This window comes from Magallana gigas, chromosome 9 (assembly GCF_963853765.1).
Source record: "Magallana gigas chromosome 9, xbMagGiga1.1, whole genome shotgun sequence".
NCBI classification, from domain to species: Eukaryota; Metazoa; Mollusca; class Bivalvia; order Ostreida; family Ostreidae; genus Magallana; species Magallana gigas.
The window spans coordinates 12,333,648-12,352,373 of NC_088861.1; the positions used below are offsets into that span (position 1 = coordinate 12,333,648).

The 18,726-nt window shown below is 33.1% G+C and overlaps 2 protein-coding genes across 5 annotated transcripts; one reads left to right on the plus strand and one right to left on the minus strand.

Moving 5' to 3' along the window:
• Positions 1 to 826: 826 nt before the first annotated feature.
• On the minus strand, positions 827 to 7,649 carry LOC105330652 (importin subunit alpha-5). The gene is made up of 11 exons (XM_034476009.2): positions 7,514 to 7,649; positions 6,970 to 7,111; positions 6,619 to 6,756; positions 5,922 to 6,103; positions 5,561 to 5,733; positions 5,097 to 5,179; positions 4,586 to 4,796; positions 3,942 to 4,228; positions 3,406 to 3,588; positions 2,464 to 2,613; positions 827 to 1,021 (listed from the first exon to the last, which is right to left on the minus strand). Exons 2-11 carry the CDS (start codon positions 7,024 to 7,026, stop codon positions 926 to 928), a joined length of 1,560 nt encoding a protein of 519 aa, XP_034331900.1. The 5' UTR covers positions 7,027 to 7,111; positions 7,514 to 7,649; the 3' UTR covers positions 827 to 925.
• Positions 7,650 to 7,856: 207 nt separating this feature from the next.
• Positions 7,857 to 18,619, plus strand: LOC105330653 (centrosomal protein 43). 4 transcript variants are annotated; one of them, XM_011432505.4, is made up of 17 exons: positions 7,857 to 8,111; positions 9,116 to 9,169; positions 9,543 to 9,588; positions 9,964 to 10,052; positions 10,269 to 10,400; positions 10,895 to 10,951; positions 11,314 to 11,384; positions 11,947 to 12,008; positions 12,175 to 12,192; positions 12,853 to 12,953; positions 13,333 to 13,511; positions 14,160 to 14,240; positions 16,124 to 16,257; positions 17,092 to 17,145; positions 17,717 to 17,750; positions 17,872 to 18,016; positions 18,407 to 18,619. In XM_011432505.4, exons 1-17 carry the CDS (start codon positions 8,031 to 8,033, stop codon positions 18,485 to 18,487), a joined length of 1,419 nt encoding a protein of 472 aa, XP_011430807.3. In that variant the 5' UTR covers positions 7,857 to 8,030; the 3' UTR covers positions 18,488 to 18,619. The 4 variants fall into 4 exon arrangements, with proteins under 4 accessions (XP_011430807.3, XP_011430806.3, XP_011430808.3 ...); XM_011432504.4 differs by having other exon boundaries at positions 7,864 to 8,111; positions 17,092 to 17,157; XM_011432506.4 differs by lacking the exon at positions 12,175 to 12,192 and having other exon boundaries at positions 7,868 to 8,111; positions 17,092 to 17,157.
• The last annotated feature ends 107 nt before the right edge of the window (positions 18,620 to 18,726 follow it).

Here is an 18,726-nt window from a genome sequence, read left to right on the forward strand (position 1 = left end):
GATTTTGCGTTTTTAGTACTGCGTAGAAATCTAGCCATTTAGAATAAAAATTTCCGTTTTAGTTTTTCTAAAATAGAATTTTAATGAGTCATAAAGTCGCAATTTTTGCGTTGTAGAATCACAGTTATCACGGGTATTCTATTATTTGAGACAACTCATTTCGTAATGCACATCGGTTTTGATCCGTATGTTTAAGTTCTAAATAAACACTCGTAAAATTCCAGGCTTAAAAAAAAAACCATTGTGAATTTAATAATAAAACAGGGAAATTTTACTTGTCCATTTTCATTTTTAATGATTTTTCTTAAAATCAGTACAATTTGAAACAATTTCATCATATGCATTCATAAACCAAAAATGTGTAAGCAATAGAAAGATAGAGGGAAAAGAAAGTACAGAGAAAAGGAAAGTTATACAGGGTGATACAAAAGTTATTTTTCATATGAACATGAATCTAAAACAAAACATATTGCTCATAGAGTGGCAAAGATAACAGAATCTTGCAATAATGGATTGTGACCTCTTATTCAAATGTGTTAACATTTGTGTTTTTAATCTAACCTAAAATGAGCTTCGCAAAAAATAAACATACATTTTCATGTACCTTAAATATGCATTCTTACCATATAAATATATTGGCAATCTTCAAGTAACATGCAAAAACTAGCACTTCCAAGAGTCATTCATAATTTCCAATTTCACAGAAAACACATAATTCATGTATATCAATATATAAAGGAGGGAAGAGATTGCACCAAAATCCGAGATCCATTCTCTGAGCAGCACTAAATTAAATTACTCCATCTCATCAAATCTTAATCAACTATTTCCGTGATTAATAACAATCAAGGTTTTTTTGTTTTTTTTTAAATCCGAGTCTCTGAGTCTGGATTTGAGTATCACAATAAAAGATCACATGTGGAGATCAGAAGGAGAATCCTTGCTGTGGAATGGTGGCGGCGGCGTTGAACTGGTAGGCACCGCCTTCTGTTGTGGTGGGAGCTAAACTTGAGTCCTCCTCCTGACAAAGGAAAACAAATATCTTAATTTTCAATGTCACAGAATTTGCAATCGACAATAAACATCATTTTTACCCCCCCCCCCCCCTTTTTTTTTTTTCAATTTTAATATTGTATACATGAAAATATTCACCCCCGTTTTATTTTCGCCCCTTTTGCCCTCTTTTTTAGCGGGCAAAGTTAAAACTGAGCGAATTTTAATGTCTTCAAGTTTATCTCTTTAAACACAACTGTGTTTGGCGAATTCAAGACAGGACGAAATGCAAGTGTAGAAGGATGAAAATTACATGGGGGAGAAATAACCTTGTATACAGTAGAAAAAAAGAAGATAAATTATCATTGCCAAAAAAATTCATGCATTTAAAGTTAGACATGTAAAACTGCTCTTCTTTGATAAGCAAATGCAAGACCCAACAATATCCCAAACAGGGTCACCAGAACTTTCATGAAGAATTTTTTTTTAGATTTTGTAGGGGATTTTAATAAGATTGATTTTATTACTAACGAGAGATGTTTGTGAAACACTTGTGCCCCCCTCCCTTAGAGACCTCTGCGATTAAAATGAACGGTAACTTTAAATAATTGGAATTTTTCTAAGTTCAAGGGGCACAACTCTGTCAAAAATTGCTTGATTGTGCCTAAAAATGAACCTGACCTACATATTCTTATGATAAAAGTGTAACTTATATTTCATTTCAGTATGTGCAACCTCTGCAAAGAAAATGAACAGAAACAGACACTGTTGGTGAACCGATCAACAGACAGAGTGAGACAGACAGACAGCAGCAAAGCAATATGCCCTCCCTTCTTTGAAGGGGGGCATAAATATTATCATTAACTTGATAACTCCCAAGACATGGGTCACCCCAAATAAAAATCAGAGTACATGTACTAAAGTACTGAAAGCGGGGCCCTTTTTGGTATGTCTTTATGCATATTGTGTATTAAAGACTGAAAATCTCTCTCTCATGCTTTTACTGTCGGCAAAGCGTCAGAGAGCGACCAAATTTTGTAAGGGGCTATAAACAAACATGTCTGTCTAGTCGAAAAAAATTCAACAGTTGCTGCCTTGAATTTTGCTACAAGCGTTATATATTCAATCCCAATTTCTTCAATGCGCAGCAAAGTAGTTTATGAAAATTCATGCACATTGTATGTGTCCACATATATAGTCTTGTTTTTAAACTGTTATTAATAAGACAACTAAAAAAGATGGACAATTCTCTCGAAATTAAAAAAAAACCAAAATGCCAACACTTTTGACAAAACGTGGCTCTGTGTAACTATTTGGTATTGCGGAAGCTTTTACTTTGACGCTGTTTGGTTTTTTGTTTACTTTTGAAGTTGTGCTATTTATTGTAACTGGTGATTTGCCTGCCTACAGCCAGGACTCTGCTTTCAGCAGAGCCCGGCTTAAAATCAGATTAATTATTAGGTCTCTCACCTCTCCAGAGAACCACTTTTCGATGATTTCCAGGGCTGCCTTGTAAACGTGTTCGTTTTCGTGGTTTTGGAGGTTCTCGATTTTATCAAGTCCCCCAGACTCCTCGATCATCACACACACAACGTCCTGCTGGTTTAACTTCTCCGCCGCCTACAAATATACAAACAAAAAAGAAATTTAAATGGGTTTTTTTCCTGACAAAGCTGAGGAGTTGTAATGAAATTATAGAATTCATATTGTGCAAAATCTTGGCTATGATACAACTTGCATTAATCATGTCAAAATCCTTTATATTTCATAGATGTTGGCAATTTGAAAAGTTTCAATACAAAGAAAATCAGATCATCATAACTAGTTTCAATAGCCATTAAATCATCATCAGGAATATTTTCTATCTTGGGTCATTTTACTTTCAGAAAACAGTAATTTGGCATTTCATTTAGATACCAAGGTACAGTCTACAATTTAAGTGTGGGTTGGAACTCCTTTCCAATAAAGTTTTGTAGACACTGCTCTTTACAATCATATACGCTCTCTTTTAATTTCAGATCATGTGTTAAAGCAATATGAGCTGTATTTTTTAGAATTTTATTTTGCTGCAAAAATCTGCTTGTATAACAAGTCTACATGTAACTTAAACTTTTATGATAAATAAGGTATGAAAAAATCATTAATTTTTGTCAAAGGAAATATTTCTCTTCTAAGGAATATATAGCAAATCAATTTTTGTACAGGACGACAATAATTCAATTTTGCTCCAAATAAGGCTTCTTAACAACCTTTTCCACAAAAATATGGATAACAGAAATTTAAAAACCTTGATATTTTTGTCATTTTAGTAGAAAAGAACATTTTAGTAAAAAAGGAATTCAACATAAAAGATGCAGCTCATATTGCTTTAACTAATTTAGCACATTTCAATCAAAGCAATTACAGCCTTACCATCAGAACATTGGAGAGAGCGTCCAGAATAACCAATATGACCTTGGCCTCTTTAACGGTCAGGAGGTCACACAGGGGCTTGATGGCCCCCAACTGGACCAGGTAGGCGATCTGTTCCACGGTACCTCCTGAGGTCAGGTTGGTCACTGCCCACACAGCCTCTTTCTGGCTCTTGTAATCTCCCTGTAAAAATGAAATAAAATGCATGTGAAAATTTGTCTACCGATTTTTATACGAACGGGTACTGTAGACAATAGAATTTATATTCATATAAACTGTGTTGGGCAGTTTACACTTCAACAATCTTTAAATCAATTGTTAGTAGCATAAAAAAATTTGGATGGATAGACAGATACACATTTTTAACAAATTTTCTTGTTATATCACAAATGGGATAATTTTGTCCCTATCCCCTACAAAATCACACCAGAAATGGGTATTGTCAACCTCAAAGCCATGTAAAACATATGAGAACCAATAATTTTACATCACATAACCGACGAAACATAGCCATTTATCGCGGCATGTTGCGTTACCTTGGTGAGGATGTCCAGTACTGGGGGTAACAGCTGCTGGTCGATCACCTGCTGGATTTGCTGGGTGTTCCCCGCCGTGATGTTCGAGATCGTCCATGCGGCCTCCTTCTGGATGTTGATCTTATGGTGTTTCAGGAGGTTGTGAAATGCCGAGAGCGCCCCATGGTCCAGAATGCACTGCGTCTGGCTGTCGTCACCTGTCACAATGTTTCCGATCGCCCTCAGGGCGGGGGTTATCACCGACACCTCGTTGCTGTTCAAAAGTTCAACTAGTCTGGTCACAACATCTGAAATGCAAGTCGACTTAAAATTTCAGCATAATAATATATATGTGAAAACATCAGTATGGAAAGTGTAAATAAGGTAGAAAGCTTTAGGAAGTTAAGTTAAAGCTATTTTCTTTCTTAAATGGTTACCACAAAGCTATTCTTAAAGACAGAAGAATTTTCAAATTTCAAAATAATGACTGTTTAATAACAGTAAATTTTTAACAACAAAAGAATCAATCGTTCATTTTTTACTCAAAATTTTCAACATTCTTTACAAGAAAACGCATTGAAAACCTGTGTCTCTTTTAAACCAGCCCTAGTGGTAATGCAAGCCAAAATAAAATCAAAAGAGTAGAAAACTTGTAGTGTACTTACTGCTGTCTATCACCTCCTGGATTTTGTCGTTGGTTCCGTCGGTGAGATAAGACAGAGCCCAGCAGGTGTCGGTCAACACCTCCCTGTCACTGTGATGTAACAGTCGCGCCAGCGTGGGCAGAAACTGTCGCACCACCTTAAACTTGGGAGGAGGGTTCTTGTTCCTGCACAGGTTGGATAATGTCCACGTAATGTTTCTCAGAAAACCAGCCTATTGGCATAATAAAATTTATCATAAGTGAAAAGATGACTATCAGTGCCGAGGGACCAGACTTTTCAATCTATCTGAAGAGCTACTCTTTTTCGGAGACGTAAAAATTATTCATATTGGCTCTCTAGCGTCTGCTGCATGTCATAATTTTTTTTTTTCAACCGGTTTGCAATTTACTTCTGCTTCTTGGATTTCATTATCATTGTTGCATATCTTTATATAACTAGAGTACTTTTACAAAATCAGTCAAGGGGTAATTTAGTTAGCCAGTGCCATATGTGCAATTTTTTATTTACTTACTGGTGTGTCCGTCTCAATCAGTCTCAACAGGGGTTCCACAATTCCTGCTTCTGTCACAAAGTCACGAAGATCAGGACCGTCACCTACAAAACATGATGGTCACAGTGAAAAAATCTTCCACCGTGAGTGTAGTAACAAAATTTAAGAAAGGCCCATGTTAACAACCTGGTGAACATGTTTATTTGAGCTACTGTGCATGCCAACAAAATGTAGTATAGAGTCATGGCTTATAACTTAGTTTATTGTGAGGTAAAAAAATAAGTGACTTGTTTCTAAGCTTGAGCTGCCATTACTTCCGAACTAAAAAGGGGAATAACTCAAAAACTACAAATTTCAAATAAAATTGGAAACGGAGTTATTTCCCTTTCAAATATTGCAATGTACAAATTAAATACCCAAAATGCCTCTTGATAATTTATAAAATTTGGTCTGAAGAATGAAAGATTAAAATTTCTTTGCCTTACCTGCTATATTTCCCAGCGCCCACACAGCCTGTTCACACACATTGTGGTGGGGTGAGGATAAAAGTTTTACAAAGTTTGGGACGGCCCCAGCCTTCACCACAAACTTGGTCTGGTTGCTGGTTCCCGAGGCGATATTTGTCAAGGCCCAGGCAGCCTCAAACTGTAGCTCAGGCCTGCAATCAAGAGCAATGCATAAAAATTTCCAAAAATAATATTTAAGATAAGGACTTGGTTAGTTTTCTCTAGGAGAATTTTTATGTAATTTTTTTTTTAATTTCAAACTTAACCAAATTTAAAAAAAAAAATCTGAGATAATGGACGGCATGATGACAATTTTTCCATCCTTCTAAAAATTAACAACCTGTCGTTGTGACCTAGAAACTCCACCATTTTAGGTATAACTCCAGCCTGAATGATGTCATCAATGGGCGGGTTTCGTTCCTTGGAGAGAAGTTTTCTGGCTGCCTGCGTACATTGCATCTGGGTCTGAGGTGACGTGCTATTTATGCCAGCGATGATCTCCACAAGAGTCAATCCAGGACCCTTCAAACATAAGAGAAGAATTGTTAAAAAAAAAAATGTCTTACCCCTTTTCTTTAAGGCAAAAAAAATATATCATAAGATAATGCTTCAGGCAGGAATTCTTGTTCTATTGCAAGATTTGTAAAGAGGAATAACTGAATTTCAATACTTTTAACTTGGAAATGAAAACTCAGTTACTCCCCTTTCAATATGAAAATTAAATCAATGTATCAGCATTTGACCTGACATTTTGGGCACCTGATACACCATTTTCTTGGCCAACATACATGATTGAGAAAGCTTCAACTTAAATAATATACATTTCTACTAAATATACAATTTTACATATCTTGAGAAATTTTACATTTAGAGTCATGCATCTCGGAAGCTAACTAAATAATTTCAATGTTAATAATGGGTCAAGAGTATTAAAATTTACTGAAATGTTTATATAATAAATGATAGAAATTTGGGAATCTGAGTTAAAATGTGCATGTGACAATGGAATGGGTTTTCTTTCTCCAAGATCATCATACCTTGTTGGAGTTGTCTTTTAAAGGACTTGTTGGCTCATCATCCTCTTCGATAGCAACATTTCTTCTTTTCAGAAGTTGGTCGTCTTTCTTCTGTTTTCTGAGCTCAACCGAAACATCTGTTCTTCGCCGCCTCATTTCCTGCGTATTATTCCAAAGGGTAGGAATCAGTTGATGTAATACAAAACTCAAATACAATATTTTTTGTAATCAGGGCATATTTAACATGTAGTCTAATATTCACAATACACAGAAAGATATTCAGCATCTATAATTAAATTGTGTATAATGGTAGAATAATGACAAGAAAATAAAAAATCAGGAGATCTTTTCTTGGGTTTGATATATACTTACATCAACATCTCTGCCTTTGTTTTTGTAGGTTTTTATTCTGTTTTCGTTGGCTGGCATTTTCAATTTTTAAAACAGGAATGTATAAGAGTAACAGAATGTGATGACTTCGAAAAAAAGATCTCTGGGACGGAGGCGTGAAAATCTGTAATGAAATTTGCTTACATATTCAATAATTATAAATCGTTTATATTTATCCAAATTTATACATGTAGGATACTTTATCACTTATTTTTTTTAAAACGTAACACAATGCATACATTTAATAACCTTTTAAACCCATAATTTAAAAAATCGAAATGAAAAATTAGTTCAGAGACATAAAATAAATAACAATGTTATTTATGTCTCTGATTAGTTCAATTAAAGAGGCTTTTTTTTTAATTAGAAACGTTAACATCAATTTATATCTAAAATTAAAAAAAAGGGGGGGATGAAATAAATGACAAAATCTTGATCTTTTTTTTTTTACAGTAAATCTAAGATAAGACGATATGACAATCTTTTCAAATCAATATAATCATCAAGTTAGGTTAGGAATACTTACAATATATAAAAGTAACTCAGTAGATTTTGCACGAATACAATTTGCAACTTCTCTCGTCGAAAGCTTGTAAGAAAATAAATCTTTGAACTTGCCGGCTTTTGTCACGTGGAAATTTTTTTCATTGGCCGAGTCAAAGAAAACCAACATTTGATTGGACGAATCTATGGCAACAAACCATGAACTCATTTTGCGAACTTTCGGGTTCCCTGCGTTCTTCATATTAATTCAAACAACATAACCGAAAAGTATCGAACAAACAAATAGGTTTCCGGTGAATTTGAACACCAAACACTTTTCTTTATAAAATCTACTTTTCTTTCGATTCTTTCATGGGCTAAAACGTTGTTATGTTTTATGTTTGTGGTAAAATATTGACCGAATATTATTTCATTCAATATTGAGTTGGGATAAACCCCGTCAATTTCAGTAAAATGTGTTATGGGTTAACAAATGGGGCGATTTAAGTACACACCTCACAAGTAAACATGCGCACAAAGCATAACCATAATAAACAATCATGTCGGCGGACGAGGATACTGAACTGAGAGATCTTGTGGCTCAAACACTTGAGGCAAATGGTGTACTGGGTAAAATAAGGGTAAATATGGCATCAATTTTAATCAAGCGTATGCATATGATAATCGATTTTTAATATTCAACGCTGGTGCATTTCCGTTTATTGACCCTGTGAATTTTAAATGCAGGCATGCAGAGACAAGATTTTAGGTTATCGCACACATGGCACAATTTGGGGAAAGGGTTTATGCTTGTTTTCATGACCGAATGTTAAATCAAGAAATTATTTTTTTTTATAAAAGTAAATAGAATTGGTACCAAGTATTTAGAACTTTTGGCAAATATGTACAATCAAGAAGTTACATGTAGAGCAATATTTACGGTACTTTTAAATAAAAGGGGGGGGGCAAAGAATTGCAGTAGCAGGAACTAAATAGGTTCAATGTAAAACTCTGTAACAGAAATGTATTGCTTCGCATAATTTTTGTAAAGCACGTGATGTACAGGCTATTACCTAAAAGTGTTTAAACTTTATACATAGTCATTCAAAGGTTGAAACTAATTGGCATACAACTGTAACGGGATGGGAGAAATAATGACGGACCAGACCGGGTTTCGAACCCGGGCCCCCTGAATCTCTAGTCAGGTGCTCTACCAACTGAGCTATCTGGCGCCGGTATTCGAACCGACCTGACTGTCACACAACAAAACGTACTATTGTCTGAATCAAAAGATGTAATCAAAGTAATCTTATGTTTTGGTAGATATCTTGCGATCCAGATAAAAGAGTATCAGAAAGCTTTGTAAATAATAATTCCACATTGAGATTCATTGCTAATGATTTGCTTAAGTTGGTTTGCAGCTAGTAGCAGGCATCTTAAAAGCTAATATTTAATATTTGTATTTAAGAAGTTTTTAATCATGACTTCTATACCAATATATGCCGTAATAGTTTTTCTTTTGAACATTTCTTTAGAAGTTAAAAAAATAAAATATGAATGTATATTATGCTCATATAGTCATATAAGATACCTTTTTTTTTATGATATATACTACATTTTATATCTCTTCTTCATTATGTTATAGGCACAGCTTCGAGCTAGTGTATTCCTTGCACTGGAGGAACAAGAACAAAGTCAGGTATGCGATATTACAATATAAAATAAATCTTATTTTGTTAATCGTCTTCCTAGTTAGCATAAATTGAAAGTCAAATGAAAGAAAAAAAAATAGAGAGCCATTTGCCAACAGAAAGTGTTCATTTAACAGACAAGAAGATGTACCAGTATTTTTTTAAAAGTTGTTTCGTTGACATTTTATTACTGTCATGGAGTAAGAAAGTTAATTTGGTACAAGTGACAACACATTTCATGGATGACTTTTGAGTTGCCTGTGATACATACAGGAAAGCTCATTTTGAACCTTTGAGAGTGCTACAGTGAAAAAAATAAAAAGTTAAGAGTGAGTGTTTGCATATTTTATATTGTTTTCTTCTCTCTCTCTCTCCCTACAGGGAAATACCAATCCTTCATTGAAACAATATTTAAGCACAAAGGAGGGTAAGACATTGATTCAACTTCTTTTGATTTAATTTTATTGTTTTGTGGTTGGATTCTTGCAATCTCTAGTTTTTAGTAGCCACATTTGTTTCATTAATTAATTAATGCATGTGCCTTTGATTAGAGCTTGTACACAACTTTTTCATAGACAGCAATCTTAATGTTAATTAAATCCATTAGATTAGAGAATCAAAATGAATGTATTGAATTTCTTTTTAATTGCATGCTGACAATGAGATCACAGTGTACAATTTATACTTTGATTCTTTAAGTACTTATGTAAAAACTGGGGTTTTTTTTTCAAATGACATGCATGGTTTATGCTACATGAAGTGATACTTTATGGGGTTTTGGGTTTTGTCCTGTCTTAATTAGGTCAAGCGGTAGCAGGACTTGTCCGAGAATTCCTGGAATTTTTCAACTTAGACTACACCTTAGCCGTATTTGAACCAGAAGCTGGTTTGGTATGTAATATGTGACACATAAAAAAATTGAAAAAAAATTTGTGTTTGAATTTATTTTCTAATTAAATTAGATGTTTAAACCAATATATCATGGAAATCTACATATCTATAATTAGCCAATACAAATTTATTTAAAAATGCACCACTTTTTATTGAAAGTTTATGCTGAATTTTCTAATCCATTTTACCTGCAAGTTCATTGGATTAATTCAACAGGGTCCTGACAATGGAAGCAGGCAGCAGTTAGCCAGGGAGTTAAATATTGTGGAGTCAGATGGTCCCCCTAAAGGACCCCTTCTGGGCGTGGTTGTTTCAGGAAACACAACATCTCAAACAAAAATCTCAGAGGTGAGTTATACAATATGAATCAATCTCACAGACTTCATAGAGAGTTGGGGATTTTTGAAGTGTTTTGATGGGGGGAAGAGGTTTTTTTGAGTAGGTACATATAAAGTCAAACTTTGTTATTTCGAATGAGACGGGACTGTCTAAAAACTTTGAGATATCTGAGTATATGAGATATTGAGGGTAAAATACTTCAAAAATAAGTGGTTGGGACTTACAAATCGCTTTGACATATCCATTGTATTCGAGATATCGAAGTTCAACTGTATATGTTTCAAATTGTGTCAAAGGTTGACATTAGAAATTTTTTATCAAAGTAATTGATTTTTATATTATTTTCCGTGAACTCATGAAAATTGAATGCAAAGTAAGAATTGAAATATATCCTAAAACATATCTTAATTTTGAACTAAAAAATATCAATATGATATTTTTAAAAAATATTGATTTTGATACATATTCAGATAAATAAGATTGAGAAATGTTTTGTGTTACAGGATCTTACCCCTGCACAAATTTCAGCAGCAAAACAGAAATTCAACTATTATGATAAGGTGCAGTATAAAACTTATTTAATAGTTTTTAATAGTGGTTAAGATTAATGTTATGTTCAAAAAGCAAATTTATATCCAGAAATAATATCGAAAATGTGATCAACTGGTAATTCCTGAACGTGAAGAAAGAAATTAAAGCCTACAAAAAATTGATGGTTTAATTAGGACCACATGAATTAAACATTTTGGCTAGTGCTTTGTGAAAACCACTTATTCTTTAGGCCAGTTAATTTTTAAATCATCTCCTTTTCTTATATTGGTCCAGTGTGACAGTGAGAATTCTCAATTTCATGACCATTAAAAAGCCTGGTGACCAGTGAAAAAATTGTGTATTTTTTGGTTGATTTTTGTTTCTTTTATAGGATCACAGTGGCGGTATAGACAAAAATGAATTGAGGGATCTCTTTATTGACATCTGTCCTGGATTTAATGTGTAGGTGTTTCATTAATGCATGTGTTTAGTACTTTGATACTTGTTTTATGGGTAGGTTTGTGGTTTATTTTCATGAGACAACATCTGGCTGATATTACTTTGAAGATTGAAAATTAACTTTTCAAATGTAAATACTCTGTATAGGAATATGTACAAAGTAACTCTGCCAAAATTGTTTCCAGAAGGAATATTCTTGGAAATGAATGGTGTGAAGTAAGAAAAAGCTGTGCTCTAAAACGTTCAGTTTTAAAGATTATTAACTAAACTTTGAATTTTTGGTCATCACTTTGGCTTCAAAATTACAGAGAAAATTTTATTTCAGGAAAAAACCACAAGATTTTTTAATAGGGTTGGATTAACCTTATTAATATCATCCTTACTACAAAAAAAAATAAAGAATGAAAGTTTGTATCTGATGATAAAAACAATTTCTTAAGTGATAGAATTTTAAGAATGTTTGCAATAGAATGATTACGGTAGTCTTAAATGTACATGTTTTTACTCTTCATCTTGTAATGAGGATTGTAGTTTCAGTGAATGTTTATTTTTTTACCCTTTCAAGGAATATGATAGAAAGATATGTGAACGAAGAATTCAAAGTAGCAGATACCGATTTCAGTAGCTGTAAGTACATTTGAGATTTAATAACAAACAAATCCAAGCATTTCTTGTGCTAATAATATTTTCTAAAATCAATTCTTTTATGAACAATGTATTCTCTTTAAAGAAAGACAAAAAATTTATGTCAAAAGAGGTAGTTTTAACAATTTTATGCAAATATTTCCTACAGCAAAGTCTGGGGCTTTGCGTAAGTATATTCCAGCTTTCCTGCAAGATGTTGAAATGTTGTAAATGACTTCTCAAATTCCACAGACAATGTCAGAGAACAGTCATGTCGGCTTCCTTTTTCTGCTGTAGAACCTTTCACATGAATTCCGAATGCAACATTTATTTAGGTTTATGAGATGTAGTAAAAATTAAGATAATTTTTTATGTAATGATCGAAATTTGTAAGTGAAATGTGAAATGTGAAATTAGTTGAATAGTGGATGCATGTGGGTTGCTCGAATGTCTACGCCAACAGCTACATGTATAGGGAATATAAGATAAAGCATGTCATAGAAAGGATGGGATTTTGGCCATTGCATAGCAGCTTTGTGAGAGTTTGGAATGCTTTTGCAGTCTTAGTGAAGCTATCCTCGATATCTTTGTTGACAGACTGAAAGGAATATGTGTATAAATGTTGCATGCTCTGCATTTCTTTGTTGTTGAGAGGACTTCAGTAGATACATTAGGAACTCTGTATTAATTTTGTTGTATGTGGTTTTCACAATGTAATTATACTATAGGCTGACAATTTTATAAATTGATAATTATAACTGTTATTGAATTTATTTACAATTTTGCTGTACTTCAAGGTATTGGTATATGATAAAAAATAAACCTTGTATTTATGTTTTCCATGCAGGCATAGATTTTGACGAGTTCCTAAAGATGTACAAGAGACTCTTCATACAGTGTCGGACGGTCATCTCTGGAGATGTGTCAGACCTGGTTAATTCTCACAAGGTAGGGGGTTCAGGCAGCGGGTTGTGGGGGGGGGGGGGGGGGGCGGAGGCTGCGTTTACACTGATAATATCTGTACATGTGAACTTTGTGAACATTGACTGTAAAGAATGATTTTTAAAAAATTTCTCCCTTTTAAAGGGCAAAAAAAGGAAGTATTAGTTTCTATTAAATTGAGTAACTTTTTAAATCATGCAAAAAAAATCATAAATAAGAGATTATATACATCAACTTTGTTTCCATGTTGTGTTGAAAGTTGGTGCACTGATCATGTGACACTTTGTTATATATCTTGTTATTTGATCATGTGACACTTTGTTATATATCTTGTTATTTGATCATGTGACACTTTGTTATATATCTTGTTATTTTGTACTCTCAGACAAACGAAAGAAAGGAGTTTGTGGAAGCCAAAAATCAACGAAATCTCCAGTCCAGTCTGAAAGATCAGCGTAAAAAGCCAAACGCCGAGGTGGATTTACTTGGCGGAAGTGACGTGGAAGAGGATCCTTTCTTTGATGATCCTGTTCCACCTAGTGGAGGATTGAAAGGATTAGGAACGTAAGTTGTCTCCCCCTTTGTGGAAAAAATTGCTTTTAAAAGATAAACATGGGATCTTTTTTTATCACAAAAGCAAATGCTATATATAAACACAGCTTGTTGATTTTTGACTTATGTTTTTCACTTATATGTACATGTAGATGTAATGTTGTTTGAATCCAAGGTTGCATGTATACTGCATACTATTTTATGGGGTATTCATACATTTCATACATACATGTAGAGGTTGTTTTTTTTTTAATTGTTATTCATTTGCAACAGTGCTCATACTTCATTTTCTTATACATGTATTTCCTAAAACTCAATATATATCTGAATTTTCAATAATTTTTCTGATTATAAATCAGTCTGATTTCCTGCTTACATATATATAATATATAATCTGCTGCCTTTTTCAAAATTTATATTCTGACTTTTTCTCAATTTAATAGTTCTACATTCTTATAATTTGTATGTAAGAAAAATATATACCAGTATATATTTATATAATCATTTACATGTATATATACCTACTGATTCATGTTCAGTGCATGGGAATTGTGGAAGTTTTCAGGTTATTTAACCCCTGCTCTTTTTGTTAACCAAAAATATACTCATTTGATTGGACATTATAAATAGCATACTCATTTGATTGGACATTATAAATAGTATGGCAGAGACCTCGCTGGACAGTCGCAGGGGCATGGGTGCCAGGCCATCCCAAATCCCAGTGTACTCGCCTCTCCGCAGGTTTGATTTTGTACTGTGGTATATGCGTGATTATTAATTCTACGACTGGCCCAGGGGTTCAGTCCAAAAACTCTGAACTAATCTTTTCAAAAAATTCAAACACCCACCAAATTTCATCATGTTTTCTATACTTCTATATGTAGCATATACTTCTCTTTATTAATACCTTTCCTAAAGAATAAAAAATCAGCATCTGCACGGCATTGCAATTTGCATTTATCTTACAGTAGATGGATATATGTAATTAGCCATCAGGTTTATAGTTAATCTTGGCTGAGTGCACATGCACTTTCAGACAGATTTTGTCATTGTCAATCTATTGAGCTGGTTGCATGCACCAATCACCTGAGTCAAAATGCACTGAATGTATGCAGTGCTACAGACCTCAGTACAAAATGTATCGATATATAAAGCTCACTAAGAAACACTGGCATGTGCACACTAATCAAATATCATTGTACATCCATGGGTATATGTGTAGCGTGCCTACCATTTTTAGTGCATAATATTACTATAGTAAAGCAATAAAAACTAGCCACGTGGTCTCCTGTAGAGTCTCATGAAGATTAACAGGTATAAGTAGATCAAAATCATTTGGTTTTAATAGAAAGATTCTAATTATTCTGACTGATATAGGATGTTAACAGATTAGGGTTATGGATAATGTTTATGAAAATGTAGATGAGGTTAAGGGTTTTTTTTCTTTCTTTCTTTTTGAAGGGGGTAACTAGATTTTTATATTTTTAATGACACAATAGAATTATGAATTCACTGCTAAATCGAACAATTAAGAAATTAATAAAGTAGTGTATAATTTTTTTTTTATGTAGGTTATCTTCAAACATTTGTGTTAGGTTTCTTTTCCACATAGTTCAGAGAAGTAAACTGGACTTCCCCGGTCACTAATTGTGTGCTTAATAGTGTGTCCCTATACCCAAGTACACTCTGTAGCTCCCTGTCCAGAGTTGTTTCCCTTATAGTGTGTTTGTGTGAGCTATTGACTTTGTTACTATCAGAGTAGCCTTTATATTGCATACCTCTTTATATTCAGACTCTAGTTTTTTTGACAGACTGTTTGTTCTTTATTATCTTTTTGTTTTTTTCTGTTCAGAAGTCGAAGGGTTTGATTTCGAAAATATGATATCGATTGTTTAGAAAGGTTCTTTTTTTTTTGTTTCAGTTTAATTAATACAGTAATACTTTTTCAGTAGACCGATGTGTTTGGGAAATATTGAATAAATGATATTTTGGGGGAAATATTTAACCTATAACTGAGCAAAACTAGAGAAAATATAATTTGCATGATTCAAAAATGCATGCATGAGATAACCCCCCCCCCCAAAAAAAAAAAATTAATTATTTTAGAATCACAACCACATAGCATGACATTTTTATAAGCATGATATCTATTGTTTGAAATCCATGGAGAATCTTTTGTCCAGTATTTGTAGATTTATAATATAAAATTATATGCTGATTAATTAAAGGCAAAAGTGATATATTACATTTAAGTTGATAATGGTATTCTTGAAAGAATAAGACTAGCAAATTAAGAGTTTGGATTTACAATATTGTGTTAACATATTTTACATATAAGGAAGTTTTTTATTTAAATGAGGGATCAAGTTTGAAAAAAAATGTTTTGCATTAAAAAAAACTGTTTCTTAATTAAAAACAGTGGACCATTTGTGATTTTTCATACTGCATATTGCATTTGATGTTGTAAACATTTCGTTCACTGTTACCTTATTTCCTATCTTAATGTGCATTTTTTCATGTATAATTTTTTTTTAGGCAAATCATATATATTCGTTGTAATTATCAAATGTTTATATTAATCAATAATTAATGTAAATTTTTCCGTTGTGTTTCTTTGTGAGCAGTGCCAACAGCAGCGTGAGTAGTGACAGCGGGAAAGACGGCAAGCCCTCCTTAAACGGGTCAGGTCAAGGTCACAGTCTCCAGTCCTCTCTCTCAGGTCTCCCTAACCTCACCCCCTCCAAAACACGCAAATCATGTAAGTACATTTACTTGGTCATAAAAAATAAGTGAAAATTTGAAGTATTTAACATACACGAGGCACTTCACAAAATAACAAAATCAGTGGCTGTCAAAAATTAGGATGGAATTAATTTTCGAAAATATTTGATATGGGTACACTGACAGCAATACACAAACTTTCATCAACATTTGTTCATTGGATTGGACAGATTCGCGAATTTATGGAAATTGGTACATTTTTTATACCGTGCTTTTGACCCAATGGCATGGCTTTATTTTTTGTTTCCTTGAATAAAATGCACCAGGTATTTTTACTGTGCTTGCTTTTACTCTGAAAATTTCCACACACAGCGAAAAGTTTCAAATTTAATTTTCAGTCTATATCTTTGGAAGAGCTCAATTCTAAAATCCTTCTTAGTACAGATATTGTGTCTAGAATTAGTGTTGTTTATTATTTGTATTGTTATAAAGTAATGACACTTTTGCAGACCGTTTATATTCCAATCCATTCATTGGTATGTACTTAACTGCATTGTTTGCAGTCAGTAGATGTGGTATAAAGGCAGTGTATCATATCTGGGATTTCTAGGTGGTGTTAAATTAAAAAAAAACGTTTTTAAACCTTTGGGTATATATTTTCTTCTTTAAATTTGTTTTTTGGTATTTGATAAAAAAGAAAAGAAATGCACACATATGCTTTGTTATAGCACATTGGACCAGCAATGTTGAAGTGTTGATTGGCATTAAGTCGCAGAAAATATTTGAATAAATTCACAGTGTGATATTAAAGTTATAACCAGCAGGCCAAGCAAGGAACAAAATAAAACTTGTATTTTGTTTCGTGTTTCAGTGGAAAGTGAGGAAGAGAATTTGCGAGCGGTGGATCGAGGAATGGCCGACTTAGGTCTGGACGGTGGTGGGTGTGGCTAACTTCACTTTGCACTGTCAATCAATAACTTAATTAGCATTTCAGTTTTCTAATAAAATATATGATTTTGGAAGTTTTGGGATGACAATAAAATATACTAGTATGCAATGCGACCCTGAAAATAACATTTTAGTTTAAAATTAATTAATAAAAATTAATTATCGGAAAATTTTCTGCTTTAAGGACATTTTAAAATCTGATATATTGATAATATTACCAGTATCTGATGCAGTGTATAACAAGTTTGAATGCACATGTATACTTTTCACACTCTATCACTGTCCTAATAATATTCTATATACCGTACATGATTAAGACTTAGTGATTTATACACAGTATTATAAATTTTTTAAAATTTCAATGTTTATAAGTGAATATCAAATGATTATGAATTTTCAACAAATGAATATTTATATAATTAAAATAATTATGTTTATATCCATGAACATAAAAATATAAAATGCATTTTGAAAATAACCAGTAATAAATTTTTCATGTGGATAATGATTTTTTTCAAGTTGAAAGTGACATTTGATGTTTCTTGCAGATGATGATTATGAGGATGACTTCCAAAGCTCAGGGTGAGGCTCTTTCTTTCTATAAGGAATTAAATTGAGATAAATATTGATTAAGGAACTGGTTTAGAACTTGCAAATGTTTACTTTTTTGTAAAAAGATTGAGAAAAAGATAATTTTTTGTAGTCGCAGTTTGACAAAGAGTCCACACACCTTCAGTAAATCGGAGCAGCGGTCGGAACAGAACGGCAGTATAGCGGAAGAAATAGACGAGGAAATCGAGGACATCTCCATTGAAGCTGACGACCTCTTGCGGAGTGAAAGGAGTGGGGTGCGTAAACAGTGTTGTCTGATAATAATGTTGGTATTTGCTGAATCTTGATGTTTTGATAGGATTGAGCAAATTACATAGGATTCATAAACTTCATTATGTTTTATTAAACGAGATTACTTAAACATCTACTTAAGTTTTCATTGCTTACAGTTAAATCAGATTTTTTATGGAATATTTACTTTTAAATGTACATGTACTTATAGTTGCTTGAAATTAAATTGTTAAGTATATATACTAAACATATTTAATAAGAGTTATCTTTGGAGATTTGTTACTTGGAATGTTTGATCCTACTTAAAGCAAAAAAATACTTCATCAGGAAAAAAAAAAATATCAGATTTTCCAATATGCAGTTATTATATACACATGTATTTGTTTTCTTTCCAGTTTGATGATTTGACAACAGACAGAACAATTTCCCAACAAGACGGTTTCGACTATGTGGAAGATCTTCAGTCACCGCGATGAAAGAACATTTGGCAATGCAACAACACGGGTTGTGATATTAACTTAACAGACATATTTATCTAGTCTAGGTCCTGAATTACACACATTTCAATTAGTTAACCATCCCTGTCTGCAAGAGGCTGGATTCTGTGGGGGAAAAAAGTTGCCAATGAATAATTCAATGCTGATTGTGGACAGAGAAAAATGGAGGTTATACACATGAGTTGCCAAACTTAAATTTCTCGGTGGAACATGATGGC

Coding starts and splice junctions, on each gene's coding strand:
- LOC105330652 (XM_034476009.2), bottom strand. CDS start 7,026: ATGCCAGCCAACGAAAACAGAATAAAAACCTACAAAAACAAAGGCAGA. Junction 4,229..4,585: donor CCAGGAGGTGATAGACAGCA/GTAAGTACACTA, acceptor CTTGCATTTCAG/ATGTTGTGACCAGACTAGTT. Junction 2,614..3,405: donor CTCTCTCCAATGTTCTGATG/GTAAGGCTGTAA, acceptor GTATATTTGTAG/GCGGCGGAGAAGTTAAACCA.
- LOC105330653 (XM_011432504.4), top strand. CDS start 8,031: ATGTCGGCGGACGAGGATACTGAACTGAGAGATCTTGTGGCTCAAACA. Junction 12,954..13,332: donor ACCTGGTTAATTCTCACAAG/GTAGGGGGTTCA, acceptor TTGTACTCTCAG/ACAAACGAAAGAAAGGAGTT. Junction 17,158..17,716: donor CGACTTAGGTCTGGACGGTG/GTGGGTGTGGCT, acceptor TGTTTCTTGCAG/ATGATGATTATGAGGATGAC.